Raw genomic sequence first — 16,741 nt, forward strand, 5'->3', positions numbered from 1 at the left:
TCTTTAAATCTTATGCATCTACATGTAGGATAAAACAGATTGCTGTATTAACCTGGTTGGAAATCAACTTTCTTCACGATACCATCAATTACATGTACCTGTACTACCTATAGCAAACATGAAATCTGTTATGGGGCACAATGACAAAATTCTATATTATGTAACCAAAGAAAACAAACAACCCAAAAATGCTAAATGGCAACAATGTATGAAAGCAGCATTTGATGTCTATGTAACTGTCTGGTTAAGTCAAATACCCCCTTAATACACATATATCTCTTGCCTAGGCTTGCATGTACATGTTATGATGTATTACCATCAGGCAATAGAAAATGTGATGAATAATGACATACATGTACATGTGCTACAAAGACATTTATGCACATACGGTAACGGTTACAACCCTGCAGGCGTACAAGCTCTGATACAACTATACATCATATACTTACTAAGTATGCGATAAACATCACAGTAACAAGTATAAGACCATGTGAGGAGTGGGATAAAACGCTTGTCTTACCACGAGCCATTAGGCCTACCATGTGCTCTGCAAAATCACTCATTACATGTGAAATTACCACGGTCTGCATTGCAGAGCTAGTATTGGCAAGCCTTCAACTTCTGCCAGTCGCACATGTCCGTAATCATGTATGATTAGGCTTCCTGGGCAGTGGAGGCAGCTGATTTCACATACAAGTATACATGTACCCTTTACCAGGGTTGCCTTATGGCTTGTCAGCTCAGGAAATACTAACACTTACCTACACAGCACAGTTCCCAGGAACAATGCTTCTGCTGAGGTGAAAAGGCCAGCAAATCAGATTAATAGAGACATTTGTCCAATGCATATAACAGAATACAAAGTCATACATGTAGTACATATCAGCTTGACTACTTGGGTACTTCAGGTAAAGATTAACTTGCTCATGCCAGACTCTACAGAAATTATGAGGAGCCATGCTGTGTCCTCATTAAACATTAAAAAGAGAAATTACACCGTAATTTGCACAACAATTTGCCATAATCCTGGTGCAATATCAAATATCATCTATTAATGATGGTGAAATTCTGAGGACAGATCATGTTTGCACAATGATGGCCAAACTCAACACATTTTAGGTATGGTGAAAATCAAATATATGTACAATAATGTAGCTGTCAAGAGATTATCCTCAATGGCATTAGGTTAGCTCAAGGTGAGATTAAGTATCAAACTCAGATAGAAAGTCTTGCAACATCCACTACTTTGTAAATTACGACTACTGGTACTCAATGATTGCAAGAATCTGTACACCAAACCAGTAACTGTCAATTAAAAACAAAAATGATGTTACAGTTTAAAACAAAATCAACAAACACTGGAGTAAAAAATACATTGATCAAGCACATGTATATACATGTACATGTATGTGGGTAGGGAGGTATTATTAAAGGTAGGCAGTGAGAAAATTGTTGTGTTTTAGAGTACAACGCTGCAGTGTATACGTGTAATCTAACCTGCTTCATAAAGCTGGCCATGCGCAAAAGACAGCACCTCAAACAAACATAAATTAGGACAAACGCTTTTTTTTTTCATCAGCAGACTGGCACTGTGACATAAAGTATTACATAATACAGATGGCAGAGTATGGAAACTCGAACTCACATAGGATAAGCAGGTCTACAGGCATCAAATAACCTGTAGTGTTTGTGCTTTAATGCCGCTCAGCTTCACACTGTCTGCTGGCTTATTTTTGATGTGGAAACATCCCTCAGGAAATCATCCCTTCAGAACTATACACTTTTAACACAAATGTTTACAAAAACACACGTCCATTTCAGATATATACATGTATACAGGACTAAATGAATACTGTACAGCATACAAGTTGAAGTACATGCAGCTCACCTTAAGCAACCTGTGACTGGATTATTGTTTAAGAATATGCGAACTGGCACTGAATCTCAAACTGAGCCCCACAAATGTGTTTTCCAGAGAAAAACAAGGCTGAGAAATATAAACCACATGTTGCGGCCCAGCAGCTCTGACTTCCAGGTTACTTGTGAAGTTACATCTTAGGTCAGTGCAGCCTTACAACAAACTGACATTTCCCATCATGTGATCTATATACATGTAACTATGAACAGTGTTATCAGCCCAGGCATTATACACACTAGCACTCAGGAGATCAGCATAGCATCCATACTTGTTTGCACACAAGTACACAGAATCTGTCTTAACAAATAACAAGACCACAACAGACTCTAATTTCTTTCTCTTGAATCTACGCAACCCATTGTTACCGTATGTGCATTGTCGACAAGTACATGTACATTAACATAAAGATACAGTACAATATGGCTCACAAAAACAATTGACACACAACTTTAATGTGTTATTTTAATATTGTAGTAAATGACTACAATGTTCATTTAATTTAATCTTTATGTTATTTTCCTACATGTTAAAAGTCCAATATTTTATCTCCTTATTTATTTAATTGATATTTTACACCAAACCTCAATTTCTAGGATTATGGGAGGAAACCAATCAGAGCTCACAGAAACCCAAGATCATTCGCAGGTTACTGCCAGACATTCTTATATGTACAACAAGAGAGGAGGCCAGCCTGAGCTGGTCTTGAACTCGCAGTGAACACAATGTGGTGAGGCTACTGAATCATTCTTCTGTGTTTAACTGAACCCCAACAACACAAACAAAGGAAGGCTCTGATGAAATTTACTATTAACTCTATTTACAAAAATAGGAATACAATGTCAAAACATGCAGCTTGTACCGAGGACTTTTACATATTTAGACAAGGGTATATTAAACAGAAACATGTGGAGTAAACTGTACAAGTATTTTTGTGTTGATTGAAATAATATAATTCATAAAGCCTGCTGATTTGTGCTACATGTACCTGTAGCTAAGACAACAGTACCCTAAGACTGGTAAAAATAGCTCTTATTCTTAGGTACACATTACATGTAAACCACAGGCGACTTCAAAAGTTCATTTTACAAACAATTTGTAGCAGTTCAATACACACGTGTCATTGTCACATATGGACCATGAAATGAACATGGATCGTCATTACAGTGTACATACAATTTGCCATGAACGTTATTCATGTTAATGAACAAATTGAGAAAACAATTTACCCTAATTCCTCTAAAATTTGGGACAGATATTAGTAGTGTTGAAAGTAGAATATTACATTTCTGTACCAGCTTTTTGGAAAAGTAAAGATATGAGTATGTTGTTCATTAGATGGTCTAACCACATGAGAAAAAATAAACTCAATATTCCTGTTATAAATACATATAAAGTGGTTAAAATGAGCAACCAGGTGTCCCAAATTTGAGAAGAAATAAGGTAGCCCAGTTGCCATTGTTGAGCAATACATGAAGAAGTTTACAGGTGAACTAGTGAGCACAACATATAAATATCTGATGTTGTTATAAATTAGAGCAGCACCAGCAACTGAATTACAGTACATAGCACCACTGTTGGCCAGAGAGTAAGGTGCATGCAGATGTATCATAGCCTGTCTGTCACCAACTGCTTCTGCACATCCCTCAGTGTGACAGGCATGTTAAGCCACTAGTGACAGCTGTGAAGCCTACACCTACAAGGTAGTTGACAGGTTCAATAGCAACATAACAAACCTGCACTGACCCAATTTTAAGGTTAAATGTTTAAGGTTAAATGCAGATGTAACCTGGCCAAAAATTAATTACTATTAATAACACCCATAGTAATAACTGTATTTTAATCAAATAGACTTCATTTTGAAATTTTCTTTACATTTTCACCACAAACTATTTTATACTTCTTTAATTCAAGAAACTTGTACAGGTATTTGTAGCAAGCATGTTCAAATGATCACACCCAACTACATGTAAATGTCTTCAAAACCACCTGGTCCATGCAAAATTTCATCTGCTGAAATGAATGAATGATTATGGCTTCGCTCAGCTGATTTTGAAAATGTACCATAAACATGCAAGGTGCATAATTAAGGTAAACATAACATTCATCTTAAGGATTTTTTATGTGCAATGCAGGTCTGACATGAAAATTGTGTGTTGATGAAAAAGAAATAAATCATTGATTTTTAATATTTAATATTGTGAATGCCTTAAATGTTTAGCTGCCTGTATTGTGCTTAGTGTATAACTCCAGGGATAATTTATAGCCATATTATATAAAGCTGATTAAGTTTTCTGCTTAACTTCTTTGGCCACATGTGTTCTGTTTACACATGTGTAAGTACACATCATAAGATTATGTACACTAGTTATAAACAATTCTAGCATAGCTGCCCACCATGAAATTTATTACATTTTACATCCACCCAAAAAAGGATAAACCTGTAATTGTGGCAACAGCCAGCACAAAAGAGGATTTCTGCTTGCACCCAGACCTTTCTTATAAGATGCACGCATGGAAATAAAGCTGTTTAACTACCCTATGATTTGGCATGAATTTACAAAAAGTTACCCTGTACAGTTTAACCATGATGAGAGAAAATCAGCTTTCTTGAGTTTTCTCCATTGGCATTCTTTTTTTATTTTGTTTGGCTTCTGAGATTTGACTTGGAAGGCTCTTGCAACGATCATCACTATTTTTCACTCCTTTTCGTTTTCTTCTTCTCTATATAGCAGAAAAACTAGAAGTGACAGCTATATAAAACTATACCAGGTTACAAAACATTCAAAGCTATGGGCTCTAAATTTCCAATATTCTTTATACAAGTACTATCTAATAATTACTGAATACACCATGTAACCCGTAAAGCTGTAAATCGTATGTAAAGACAACTTAGAACCTGAGCATGCAGGTCTATACTTTAATATATATACATACATGTATATTTTATTTGAAACTCTGCTTTCAAAGTACATGTATGGGTAAGTTTAATATCAAACCTTATTTGATCAGTATGATATCCTTTTTTCTGTTACTTTGTGTAATTACATGTACCTCTTTCACCTAAATGGAAACTACAGTATCAATGTTCAAGGATCTGTGGTTGATGGAAAAGTCATGACAAATTGAGACTGACATATATCTATATACTGAGACTGAGGCCATATCAAGTTAGAAATACCAATGCTTGGAAAGATGGCCACTACAATGTCTTTGATGGTGATGACATGACACATACAGGCAGTTGTGAAGGTGGTGCCTGTGTTTACTGCTGGCCCACGTTTCAGCTGTGTTCATTATGACAAGCAGATTGAACTACGTGACACTACCAGATCACTTACTCCCTACTTACACACATTAACGTGTAATCCCTACTCTAGTATTAATCAGTTACGTATTCATTTTTCTGATTGGTGTTTTATGCTGTAGTCAAGAATATTTCACTTATATTACGGCGGCCAACATCATTGTGGGAGGAAACTGGGCAGGGAGCGTGGTAAACCCACAGCTAAACCCACTGCACAGATCGCTGGCAGGCCTTTCTCACCTATGACAGAAGAGGAAGCCATCATGAGCTGGAACTTGCTCACAGCACTCTGATGGGAGGCTCCTACAAGAAGTTCATTGAGATGCGCTAGCCATGAAGTCCCCTATTAACTGGTTACAGCAATCAGATGAAATATTTGCCTCTATAAATGCGCTACAGATGTAGCTCCTCCAGCATGCTTTACAAACTTGTCCACCTGTTCCGTGTGGCGTTTTCAAAAGGCTGGTATTGGTAACTGTAGTGAGGGTCTGCATTTGATTTCTTCAACTAAGAAGAATAATAGCTTGTTCATCACGTTGGAGGAATGTTAGCATTGCTGAGTCTGTTATAGGAACTAGACATATGGTTTACAAAGGTCTTGTTAACCGCCTAAATACACATACAATGACGTAGGAAAAAACCGTCTGGATAGAACAAGATACCGATACTTGAAAGCAGCAAGAGTTACCTCCCTTAACATGTTGATCCAGACCATAAAGTTCAATGCAGCAATGACTTTTAAGGAACTGCCTAAAAACTTGAATCACAAGCATTATGGCAGTTCAAGATACAATGATTACAACGTATATTCCTCTAAGTACAAAAAAGTACTATATCACTCAGGTACAAGTGGATGCTATTTAAATTTCTAACCAACTTCATGCATATAGCCTCTACTAATTAAAATGATGTACCCTGGTTAAGGATCGACACAGTGCAATTTACATTTTCACATTGTCAATAGAAGGAATAAGTGGGTGCTTTGATGTGGTAAGGTTGATCGCTGTTTATCAGTCAAATGTAATTTTTACATATACAGTATATATATGTACATGTATGTATCATATATTATATCTTCATAGTTAAAATATATATTTTCCAGACCGAGGACATGGCACTGAACTCGCACACATGAATGGAACAATCTCCTGCTTTGAATTTTTTTAAAGATAATTGATATTAATAAATAACAACAAAATATATTTCACCAAATAATATACAACCTGAATGTCTCCACCAGTACATCACCCCACCCCTCACCCTGACTTGTCCCCAGAATCTCAAGAAACCAAAACAGCCCACCCCGAGTCCTTCCCCAGACAACCCTTGCCTGAATTTACATGTGTGTGACCGTGCCGCCAAAACCGACTTGTTTACCTCACGATCACAATCTGTACTCTGACCCACTTACAAATACCACATTACCGAAGGATTTTTCAAGACAACTGCTTCCACTCGACCAACCAGAAAATGTGCTCTAATAAAGTGATATACAAACCTTCTGTGCGTCCCGAAAATGTGGCCACCAACTAACAAATATTTCCCATTAATTCCACTGTCTGCGACTATCGTGACAACAAATCCTCACAGACGCATTCTAGCACCCATCGGATGCCAAACTAAACCGTAATAATAAAGTTCCTAACTAATGAAAGAAACGGAATATTCGCACATATGCTTGATCACTTATATTTTAAACTCCACCTTCTTTCTCTTCATTTCATTTGTACAACATTGGGACAGTTTCTCAAATTGTATTACCAAAAGGCGTTGTAAGCTTTCACAAGTTTAAAAGCTGGCAAATGATTTTTTGTAATGGTGATTTCAAAATATATAGTTGTCGCGTGGTATGATTTTCGTTTTGTTTTCTTGTTCCTGTATTTATATTCTCACATGAGGATGTCGATGACGACTGACAGAAGTTACCGAAACTATGTGTGATGTTCCTCCAAGTTAAAGATAATCGTGTTTGCCGATAGTTGAGGGACCAGGTTCGTCGGTTACAAGGTAATGAACTTAACATTTTGAAAAAGTAAACCTAGGAATTCTTGTATGGTGATAAATTTTTCCATTCCATCGTAGCCTTGCGATGTGAATCACGCTGGCAGTGACAGGCGATGACGATGTCATGCACTCATGAAGAGATTTGTAACTCCTTCATGTGCCGACTGTTCAAACAACTCATCCTCCATAGAAAGCCCTGTACACATTTACAGTCGCAGTTTAACAAATATTCGCTACCGAAAACCTTGAAGTTTTTCTCCTCAAATTTGTAATTGTTTTGCGCCATTCAATCACAAGAAACGTGAGTATTGTACGTACAAGTAAGTGTAAGCCTGCATGTGGAATAGGTGTTGGTGAATAGGAAAGTTTCGAGTTAAAATTCTTTTGTCGTCAAAGGTAAAAACAGTTCTGCTGTGTCGTGTGAATTGTGCAAAATGTTAGGTAACCTTTGTTGACATTAATTTAGTGATCACCTGTCTCACCCTTTTCCAGGGTCACAAATGGCACCTCTTTCTATTAGGAATTTCTCAAGTTCATAAACGTTTAGGTTCTCAGCTTTCTCTGTCATTCGTCTACTCTAAATTTTCATGACATTTTTTTTTTTTCAGTTACGAATGTTGTAATGAATATCATCAAAAATAGTGGCCTAGCATTTTTGATGCGTCACATGATACAGTTGAACTTTTTCTACATTAATCGATAAAAGAGTACTAACTCGAAACTCCCCTATTATTCCATCATGATTTGTGTATTTGAAAAAGTACTGCTCGATGTCCGACCAATTTCCATAATTTTTATCACTATCAAAGTGGCATCTGCATGCATGCCTACGTGTAGTTGGGCTGTTTCGTGGTACCATGACTCTTTCTCAATACTTTTGTTGTTTTTTTTCTTATCCCAGTTTTTTTGCTACTGGTAGACAGCCTGCCACCAAGCCATGGCAGACACTGTGCCTTTCAGCGGTATTCGTGATCCCAGTGAGCGCATACGAGCTCTGTGTCGGGCAGGGGGACAGGTAGATATTGACCCTACGATCCCAACTAAGCTGTACTTCCGTTCAGGGGGACAGATGATCAGAATGGCCACAGTTTACTATGATGAAGGCAGCTTGGAATCTGCTTTTATTCTTTTTACAAAGTATATTACGTAAGTATTGAAAACATGATTGGACTACATTGGCTTTAATTACTCTGATTTAACATTAGTTCTTCAAGTTAGCATTCTCCTTAGATTATCGTTGTGCAGACAGTATTATATAGGCTACTTGTCATGACACTGGGAAAGCCAGTCCTACTGCATACTGAACTGATTGTAATCACACAAAATATAACCAGAAGGAAAGCAGTCAATGATATACAGCGATATTTGGGTAGAAAGTTTTCCTCCCTAAATGAGACACGGCTTGCATTTAATTATAAAATACATGTATGTGTTATTATTTTTATACATATATCAGTAACCTTGTGTAATGGGAGCAGCTTTCCACTGCTTACATGTATACTAGCAGTAACTAGGGGGAATTTCCCTTGAGCTTAATTGGTAGAGCACTGTACTTCGGCTGCAGACCTTAGTTCAAATCCTGGTATGACCTACATACTTAGTGAATGAGTGAGTGAATGCTTGGGGTTTATCATCGTACTTCACAATTTTTCAGTCATTAGACAAAGAAGGAGTCCCTAGAGTGCATGCAATCTACCTCCTTGTTTTCAACAGCTCTTTTATGTAGTGCTGCTTCACTGAGATGACTTACAGAAGGGAAGTAAGCCGCCCCTCCCAAACCCTTATACTGATACGGGTCAACCAGTCAGTGCACTATCCTTTTAATGCCAGACGCCCAGGAAATGAGGAAGTTACGGCTTCTTCTTTTAAGGTCTTAGGTGTGACCCAACCCCGGACATTCTACCAACTGAGCTATCGGGGCCGGTACCCACAGAGTCAAATCCCTCAACCATTTCTCTGGTGCCATGACCAAACAGGTTCCAAGAAGCGTGGGGCTCTGGGCCTGTGAATGTGGTGTGTGTCTTAGGAGAGTGTGGAGGAGTGTAACGGGAGCAGCCTTTCAATACTTACACTAGCAGTACCTAGGGGGACTCCCGGTCACGTCACCAGTGTAATGGTGGAAGGATGTCACTATCAACTATCTACCAAATGAACTAAGGGGAAATTCTTCCTAGCTACTCCTAGTATAAGCACTTGAAATTTGGGCTGGTTACACTTGTGACTGTCTCTCCGAGCAGTGCATGTACTTGAAAAGAAATTACATTTGAAATGAATTCTTTCTTCAGGCTTTTTGTAGAAAAGTTGCCAAGACATGCAGATTACAACCAGGCTTCCAAGGCCGATATTAAAGATGTAAAAAAGGTAATATCAAAATATTCCTTGTAACATATTTTACTTTAACAAAACTTGGCTCAGCAACCTCTTCTTTCTGGTAGGTTTGTAAGTAAAATATTTAACAAATTATGTACATTTCCTTGGGTCACATAGCATTGTATGCTTCACAAGCTGACCACAACAAGGTGTGTGGACCTCAGTTAAATTCTGCATTAATTATTACATGATACCAATTTTATCCATTATGTATCATTAGGAGCTCATCGTCCTTTAGACAAATCTTAATTCATACAAGGGAGATTACAGTCAGAGGGACGGTTCTTGTAATGATGTGAAGGACATCATTCAGTCTATACAGCAAATATGGTCAACTGTGGCTAAATGATGTTTATGATGTTTAATCATGAGGAGAAACTAAAATGAGGTATATTATTAATGTATCTTTTAGAACATTGATGCCTAAGTATCTGAGCAATTACCTGTTAAACAGGCTGACATTATTCTTATATGTGGATCAATTTGAGTCCATGATGTAAAATGGATTGGTGTTGTGTGGTATATGTCTGTCCACCATGCTGTTATGTTTTATAGTCGTGTTGTTTACATAAATGGAGATATTGACTCAGGTTCTTAGGAAAATGTGTTGATCACTTCTATTTTCTGTTTTTAAAGGTTGCAAACTACTTAATGAATTCACATATTGCCTTATTTTTAAGAAATTGCAAGATGTATTCCCTATCGCTGAAGAATTGAAGGAAAAATTGCGGATAAAATACATTGAGGAAGAAACAAAAAGAAGAGAACAGGAGGTAAGAGTAAATTAGTTTAAAATTCTATATTAAACAATAAAACTAAAGTTTGAGCTCTATTATGAGTTTGAGCATGTTGTCAGTTGTTGACAGTTATTAAGAGCCCAGTTTTCATGGATGCTGGACATTATGCCACATTTATTAAACTTTCAAACGTTAAGTGGAAGTGTCTAATCTGTCTTTAATTTGCATGTCTGTTTTTTGTTTGTCTGCTTTGTGAAATGCATTGTATACCCACGTATAATGTTATTGACTTCGTTTAGGGGAGATAATGGGGATGTGTCACTCACTTTTCCTTTTGGTACTATTCATTACAGAGACAGCTACAAGAACAGATTGCTAAAGAGCAGGAAAGACTCAGATTAGAGCAGGAAAAACATGAACGAGAAGAAAAAGCTAGACTAGAAAAACTCCGAATAGAATCTGAAGAGTTATGGATACAAGAACAAGAGGAAAGATTTCGACAGTTACAGGAAAAAGAGAAAGAGAAGTTAGAGCAGGACTTGGCTCAGTTAAATATTGGTGCTAACACACCGGACTTACCTAACAACAAGACAAGTGTTTCTGGGGGTGCTGGCTATCAACAACCTATACCTAACTTTGTGGCTAATGACCTCTCCAGTAATACACCTAGCATCCCTAGTAGGGATTTGAAGAAAAATGTCATAGCTGATTCCAAAGGTCCTGGGTAAGTTTTATTACTAGTATGTGTAATATATTTATCATTTTTCAACCATTGTTCTGTGCGTCAATGTCATGGCATGGCATTCCAGTGAAGCAGCATATTGGATCTGGTCTGCTTCGAGGAAACATTGTGATGTGACTGAAATATAATTGAAAGCACTAAAAGTACAAAATAAATCGAAACGAAAAATAGAAAGCTCATTAATAAAGTTGCTGATCATGCATTAAATATGCAAGTAACACTGCAAAGTTATGGACCTGAATCAATAACTTCATTTCATGTGGTTTTTCCATTCAACAGGTCAGCTCTTCCATCCACTCCAAGTTTTGACAGAAGTACGAAGCCGGCAGTATTTGATCACTTCACAAGTATTGGCAGTTTTGAGGGAAGCGTAAAAGGCTTACATCCAGTAGTGGTACCAACAGTTTTGATGCAGAAGTTTTTGGAAACCGCTAAACCTAATACAGATCGAAACATTGAGACTTGTGGAATACTAGCTGGAAAACTGGTAAGAATATTTGCAAATTCAATTCATTTGTGTAGTACTGATCGATGAATTGTACTACATTTCACTTCACATATTCAAGTCATAAGAAGGACAACAGCCTAGCCAGCAAGCGCTGAAGTGGAAGCCACAATTTCTGTAAATGACCAGTGGTATGAACTGAAGCCATTAATTGTCTTGGCCATTAATTATTCCTACACTTGCAGTGTGTGTAAAAATTCCTTCTAGATACATCGGATAAGAAAATGCAAAGCGGTTTTTCATCTGTCTGTATAGATAAAAAGTATATTAAAGTGATTATCCAGTTTGGTATATCTTGCACTGTGTTTGTAGGCCCGTAACCAGTTCCATATTTCCCATGTGTTGATCCCCAAGCAGTCCGGAACCTCAGAGACATGCACCACACAAAATGAGGAAGAGATCTTTGATTATCAGGACTCCAATGACCTCCTAACTTTAGGGTGGATCCATGTAAGGAAAATTGAGTCTCTGCTAGTCACTCTATCAGTTTGATGTGTTGTGGAAGTGAATGAATTAAATTTTCCAGGATAGTGCAAGTTAACTTCTCTTCTAGCACTCTGTAAAATGTGAATCAAATAAAAATGTTAGTCATTCAAGACAAGAATTTTTGCAGAATTTATCTTGCTCACTCACATTTGAAGGCATTTGTCATTTAATGGAAAAATGTCCCCGTACAGATTTAGTTCTAATTACATATATCAGATATATACATGTATGTGTACAGTTTCACTGTGTCAGACTGTCACATGCCAAAATGTCTCTCAGTGTTGACATCAGATTATCATTATGTGTGAGATATAGGGAGCGAGTCATGGGTGAGTGATGAAGACGTTTGTTTTTCAGTCAGTAGGACACTCCAGGTGTGGGTTCAATTCTGGACAGGGAATCAGGTGGATTCCCAGGCGTCACACTGTTCTAGGTGACAATAAACGTTCGACAGCAGTTGTGTGGCCATTTGCAAAGTCTGATGTTCTTTGAACACAATTTGTCTTTCACCAAAATGTTGTGCATATCTGTATGCCCCTTACAAAGTTGCAGTTTTTTACCATGGTTAACTACTCTGCTTTCCCCCACCCGTATAAATGAAAGATTCATGAGTGTGCCATTAAACAACAGTTAAGTAAATAAATGAATTTATTAACTGTCACATTTTCAGACTCACCCCAGCCAGACAGCATTTTTGTCCAGTGTTGATCTTCACACACATTATTCCTACCAAGTCATGTTACCAGAGGCCATAGCCATCGTCTGCTCTCCAAAGTACCAGGAGTAAGTTTCACTTTGTACTAGTTTTTCAGAGCAGTGTGTGTCTGCATTCACGACGTCATTATGCTTTGGGTGTTGTCCTCACAGTATTTGAAGTTTACTGTAAGGTATAGGTTTTCACTTAGTCACTTTGTCAGAATTCTGGTTTCCCAAATCAAACACTTGATGCATATGAAGCAGTATACCAAGTGTGTTTCTCTGTGTACTACTAGGCACGGCTCAACTTTTACTGTCAAATTAGAAATGCCTGTCCTGATTTAGATTTCAGTGTGATCCAATTTAAACACTGATTTCAGTTGGCTGAATTCATTCATGTTTACGTGAATAGGAAATGGGTTCAGAAATCCATAAATTACAACATAATCTTACGTAGGAGCAACTTTTTGGGGTGTGAAGAAACTTCTATATTGATTCAGGATGTTATCTACAAAGTGTTTTGAGGTCATTGTATGCCTAAGGCAACAAATGTATATAAATTTAAATAAATTGCTGTTTGCTACTGTGCTGACTGAGGAGATAGCAAACATGTAAGAGAAAAATTCTGGACTACTGCATGAAACCCTAAGGAAATAAAGAAATAAACTTATATGCTGTTTTTAAATTTTTGAAATTCTTTTTCCATATATATGCAGCATGGTGTAGTATTTGTGGTGATGGTAAAAATCCATTTTGGGGATGTACTAAATAGTTTTAGAAAGTGAATTTATACATGTACACCTGATTTAGCCTAAATACAAAATCTGTTGTTTGACTACATGGCTGTATTCTTTGCCAGGACTGGTGTATTTATGCTGACGCGGGAGAGAGGGATGGTTATAATTGGTAGCTGTAGAGAGAAAGGTTTTCACATGCACCCTACTGAGCCACCATTATTTGAGGTATGTATGTATCATGTGATAGCTGGGCTTTCCATCAGTTCTCATCATGACTTGTAAACCAAATATACAGGAATCTGCATGCATTTCTGTGAAAAAAAAGTCATATTCGAACTCATTTTTTTTTACAATGAAATGTACAGGTATCTTTTTAAAAAAGTGAACATGGAATTTCCAAAATCTGTTACATTAACACTGTAAGGAGCAGCTGCTTTGTGGTATTAGATTTGAAATAGATTGTGCAAAGCTAGCCTTGGGGAATCCATTTTTATTCTGGGAAAAATTATGAATACAAAGGCTGGCTATATTAGTGCTTTCTGTGGAAAGCTGGTGGTATTATGTACATGGATTATGTACATTTGCAAGTCTGCATGAATACTGTACATAATGAACTATTTTTGGAGTATTACACTGTGTAGACTCTGAAGCCTGATCAGTTACTGGGCAGTAGTACACAAACAAAACAGTGTTTCAGTAGAAGTGGTGTGGTTTTACTACAGTTTTGATCTCTGTGTAACCTGTCAAATCTGCCTTTGTTAAAAACAGTTGGAATACCTATGTATGTACATGCATCTCCCCTTCCTGTGTCTTTTTTCAGAACTGCCCTCATGTTAATCTAGTGGACGGAGTATCTGTCATATTAAAGGACTTCCGCAAATCCTAACGTGGAGAATTTCAACAGAGCTGTATTCTGCAGAGGCAGATGAACTCCTATGATTTCATGGAGTGTGACCAGATAGTTCAGCATTAACAATAATGTCTACTGCAATCTGCTTATAAATTGAAACCATTTTAAATCTGTATTGTGCAGTTTATAGGAATAAATCCTTTATTCTTTAACTTCATGAATATGCCTGTGCATTGTTAACACACCCATCACACAATGGTGCTCTCATGTTGAAGGGTAACGTTGTCTTTCAGTGTAATCGTGAAAAAGAAATTTTGTTTTTTTAATTTTTGTCACATTCCCCACAATCCTAAAGGCTGATGGTATTATTGAGAACTTATGGTATTATTTGTTTTGGCCAGTCATGAAAATGCTTCGTTAACACTCTTGCTAAAACCAAAGCTTTTGTGAGACCTGAACACCTGTCAGTGTTATTTAGCTTGTTTATTTGTTTCAGGCTGTAGTTAAGAATAGTTCACTTCTATGACAGTGGTTAGATTTACCTGTGGAAACAAATTTCTTTATGTTATGCAGCAGCCCAGTTTGTAGCCTGTTTCAAAAATGTGTGACTTCATTCATTGATACATGTCTGGTAGTCTTCACTGAGCTTATTGCTCAAGAGCACTAAGCAAGTGAGAGCTCACAAGTGCTGTTGTAAGGCCTGTATTATTTACTAATACATATAAACAGAATTGCCTGTATGTCCTGCACAAACCACCATATGCTCCAGTGACTGATTTCTTTAAATTCAGTCTTTGTGTTCAAAACATATAAAAAAAATGCATGTACATATGAGTAGACCTACACCATGTCATGAAAAAAAAAACAAAACATTATTTAAATGTGAAGAGAGTATTTTTTCAGACTTTCAAGTGAGTTATTCAAGGTAGATATATACAGATACATGTAGAAAGACTTGTCACTTTGAATACGTACTGATGTTGCAGATTGTTGTATATGATTTGCTGTTACCATTTCCTTGTGATAGTTGTCCTGTATTTTGCAAAATTTTATATAGAATTGCCCTTTTTTAACCGTTACTGTATATTGTAGTGTGTAAGGTTGTCTAAATTTAAAGATTTGTTCATGAACTATGATATTTGTTTACTCCTTAGATGGTAAAGCTTTATATAGAAGTTCTACAGTGTAAAATGTGTAGTTTTCAAGTTATGTCATGAGCAACAAAGTTAGTAGTACCAAACGATATCTCCCCCTTACGACAAAGGGCTGCTTTCCAACATGTATCTTTCGGCGTAAAATTTGGTACGTTTCGATAAAATATCATTATTTTTTTTTAAGTATTTGATGTATGAATCCATGCAAGAAGATGTTACAGTAAATTAGTCTAATCATGTTTTATTAATAAGTTTTCTCAATATGTTTTCTATATACAATGTACCACCCTATGTTAAATTTGGCAGATTCACCCAAAAATGAGGTAAAGAGATGGGGTCATCTTCTTGTGTGGACATCACTCTGTTATCATAATGCCGAGACTCGAAATTTGCATATTGGATAAGTATGCCAGATGTGTGTCTGTGTGTGATGAATGTAACTAGTACTGGTATGTTAAATTTCTGGTTCATATGTCTGTTTCACGGCTCTAATAACTGGTTAGGTAAATATGAGTGGAGGGAGATGAAAGGATTCCAAACTGCGCTAAATCATTTTTGTGTTTGTACAGTAAAGCCAGTGTATACAGGCTGGCATTGTGAGTAGATAAGTGATTTTCATTTATTCATTCATTTATTTATTTATTTATTTATTTGATGGGTGTTTTACACTGTACTCAAGAATCTTTCACTTATACGACTGCTGCCAGCCTTATGGTGGGAGGAAACTAGGCAGAGCCAGGGGTGGACCCAAGACCATCTATTATGCTGCATTAGCATGCTAACCACCAGGCCATGGAGGTCCCCCAAATGGCTTTCATGCGATGTGGGTGTATTTTGGATGCTTGTGATCTGATAGCAAAATTACAACTAAAACGCAAAATAACCAAGGCCTTAAAATCTTAAGGTCTTCCAGTTTTGACAGTCATACTTTCAACCACAGCAATGTACCCAATACACGACAGTCAGTTGCTTGTTTTTTCATAACTTGTCAACATATACCTGGCAGTGAGGTGGATGTATCTGGTAAATCCGATAGGGTGACTGATGTGTTAAACCTCAGTCATTCATTTCATCGATTAGCTTTGATACCAAAAGTTGACTGCCCTGACTAATGTGAAAGGACAAGGTGGGAAGAATCTGAGAATGTGGGAATGAAGAGCAGGGGCCTCTGCGGCTCAGTCGGTTAGCACGCCAGCGCAGCACATTGACCCAGAAGCCCCTCACCAATGCGGTTGCTG

The 16,741-nt window shown here is 37.2% G+C and overlaps 2 protein-coding genes across 5 annotated transcripts in view; one reads left to right on the top strand and one right to left on the bottom strand.

The window, feature by feature from the left end:
• LOC135467354 (protein FAM13A-like) overlaps nucleotides 1-6,836 on the bottom strand; it is a 58,116-nt gene extending 51,280 nt beyond the window's left edge. For 3 of the 4 annotated variants that reach the window (XM_064745143.1, XM_064745151.1, XM_064745128.1), the window contains exon 1: nucleotides 6,721-6,836. The gene's annotated coding sequence lies outside the window, so the exon portion shown is untranslated. Of the gene's footprint in view, nucleotides 1-1,888; nucleotides 1,906-6,720 lie in introns of those variants that run through there. The other variant, XM_064745136.1, reaches the window with a different exon arrangement.
• A 287-nt stretch (nucleotides 6,837-7,123) lies between these two features.
• On the top strand, nucleotides 7,124-16,122 carry LOC135471473 (STAM-binding protein-like). Its single transcript, XM_064750725.1, has 10 exons — nucleotides 7,124-7,229; nucleotides 8,128-8,372; nucleotides 9,512-9,587; nucleotides 10,277-10,369; nucleotides 10,687-11,057; nucleotides 11,355-11,562; nucleotides 11,893-12,030; nucleotides 12,737-12,849; nucleotides 13,622-13,724; nucleotides 14,320-16,122. The coding sequence occupies exons 2-10, from the start codon at nucleotides 8,164-8,166 to the stop codon at nucleotides 14,383-14,385; spliced, it is 1,377 nt and encodes a 458-aa protein (XP_064606795.1). The 5' UTR covers nucleotides 7,124-7,229; nucleotides 8,128-8,163; the 3' UTR covers nucleotides 14,386-16,122.
• The last annotated feature ends 619 nt before the right edge of the window (nucleotides 16,123-16,741 follow it).

This window comes from Liolophura sinensis, chromosome 1, assembly GCF_032854445.1.
Source record: "Liolophura sinensis isolate JHLJ2023 chromosome 1, CUHK_Ljap_v2, whole genome shotgun sequence".
In the NCBI taxonomy this organism is placed as follows: domain Eukaryota; kingdom Metazoa; phylum Mollusca; class Polyplacophora; order Chitonida; family Chitonidae; genus Liolophura; species Liolophura sinensis.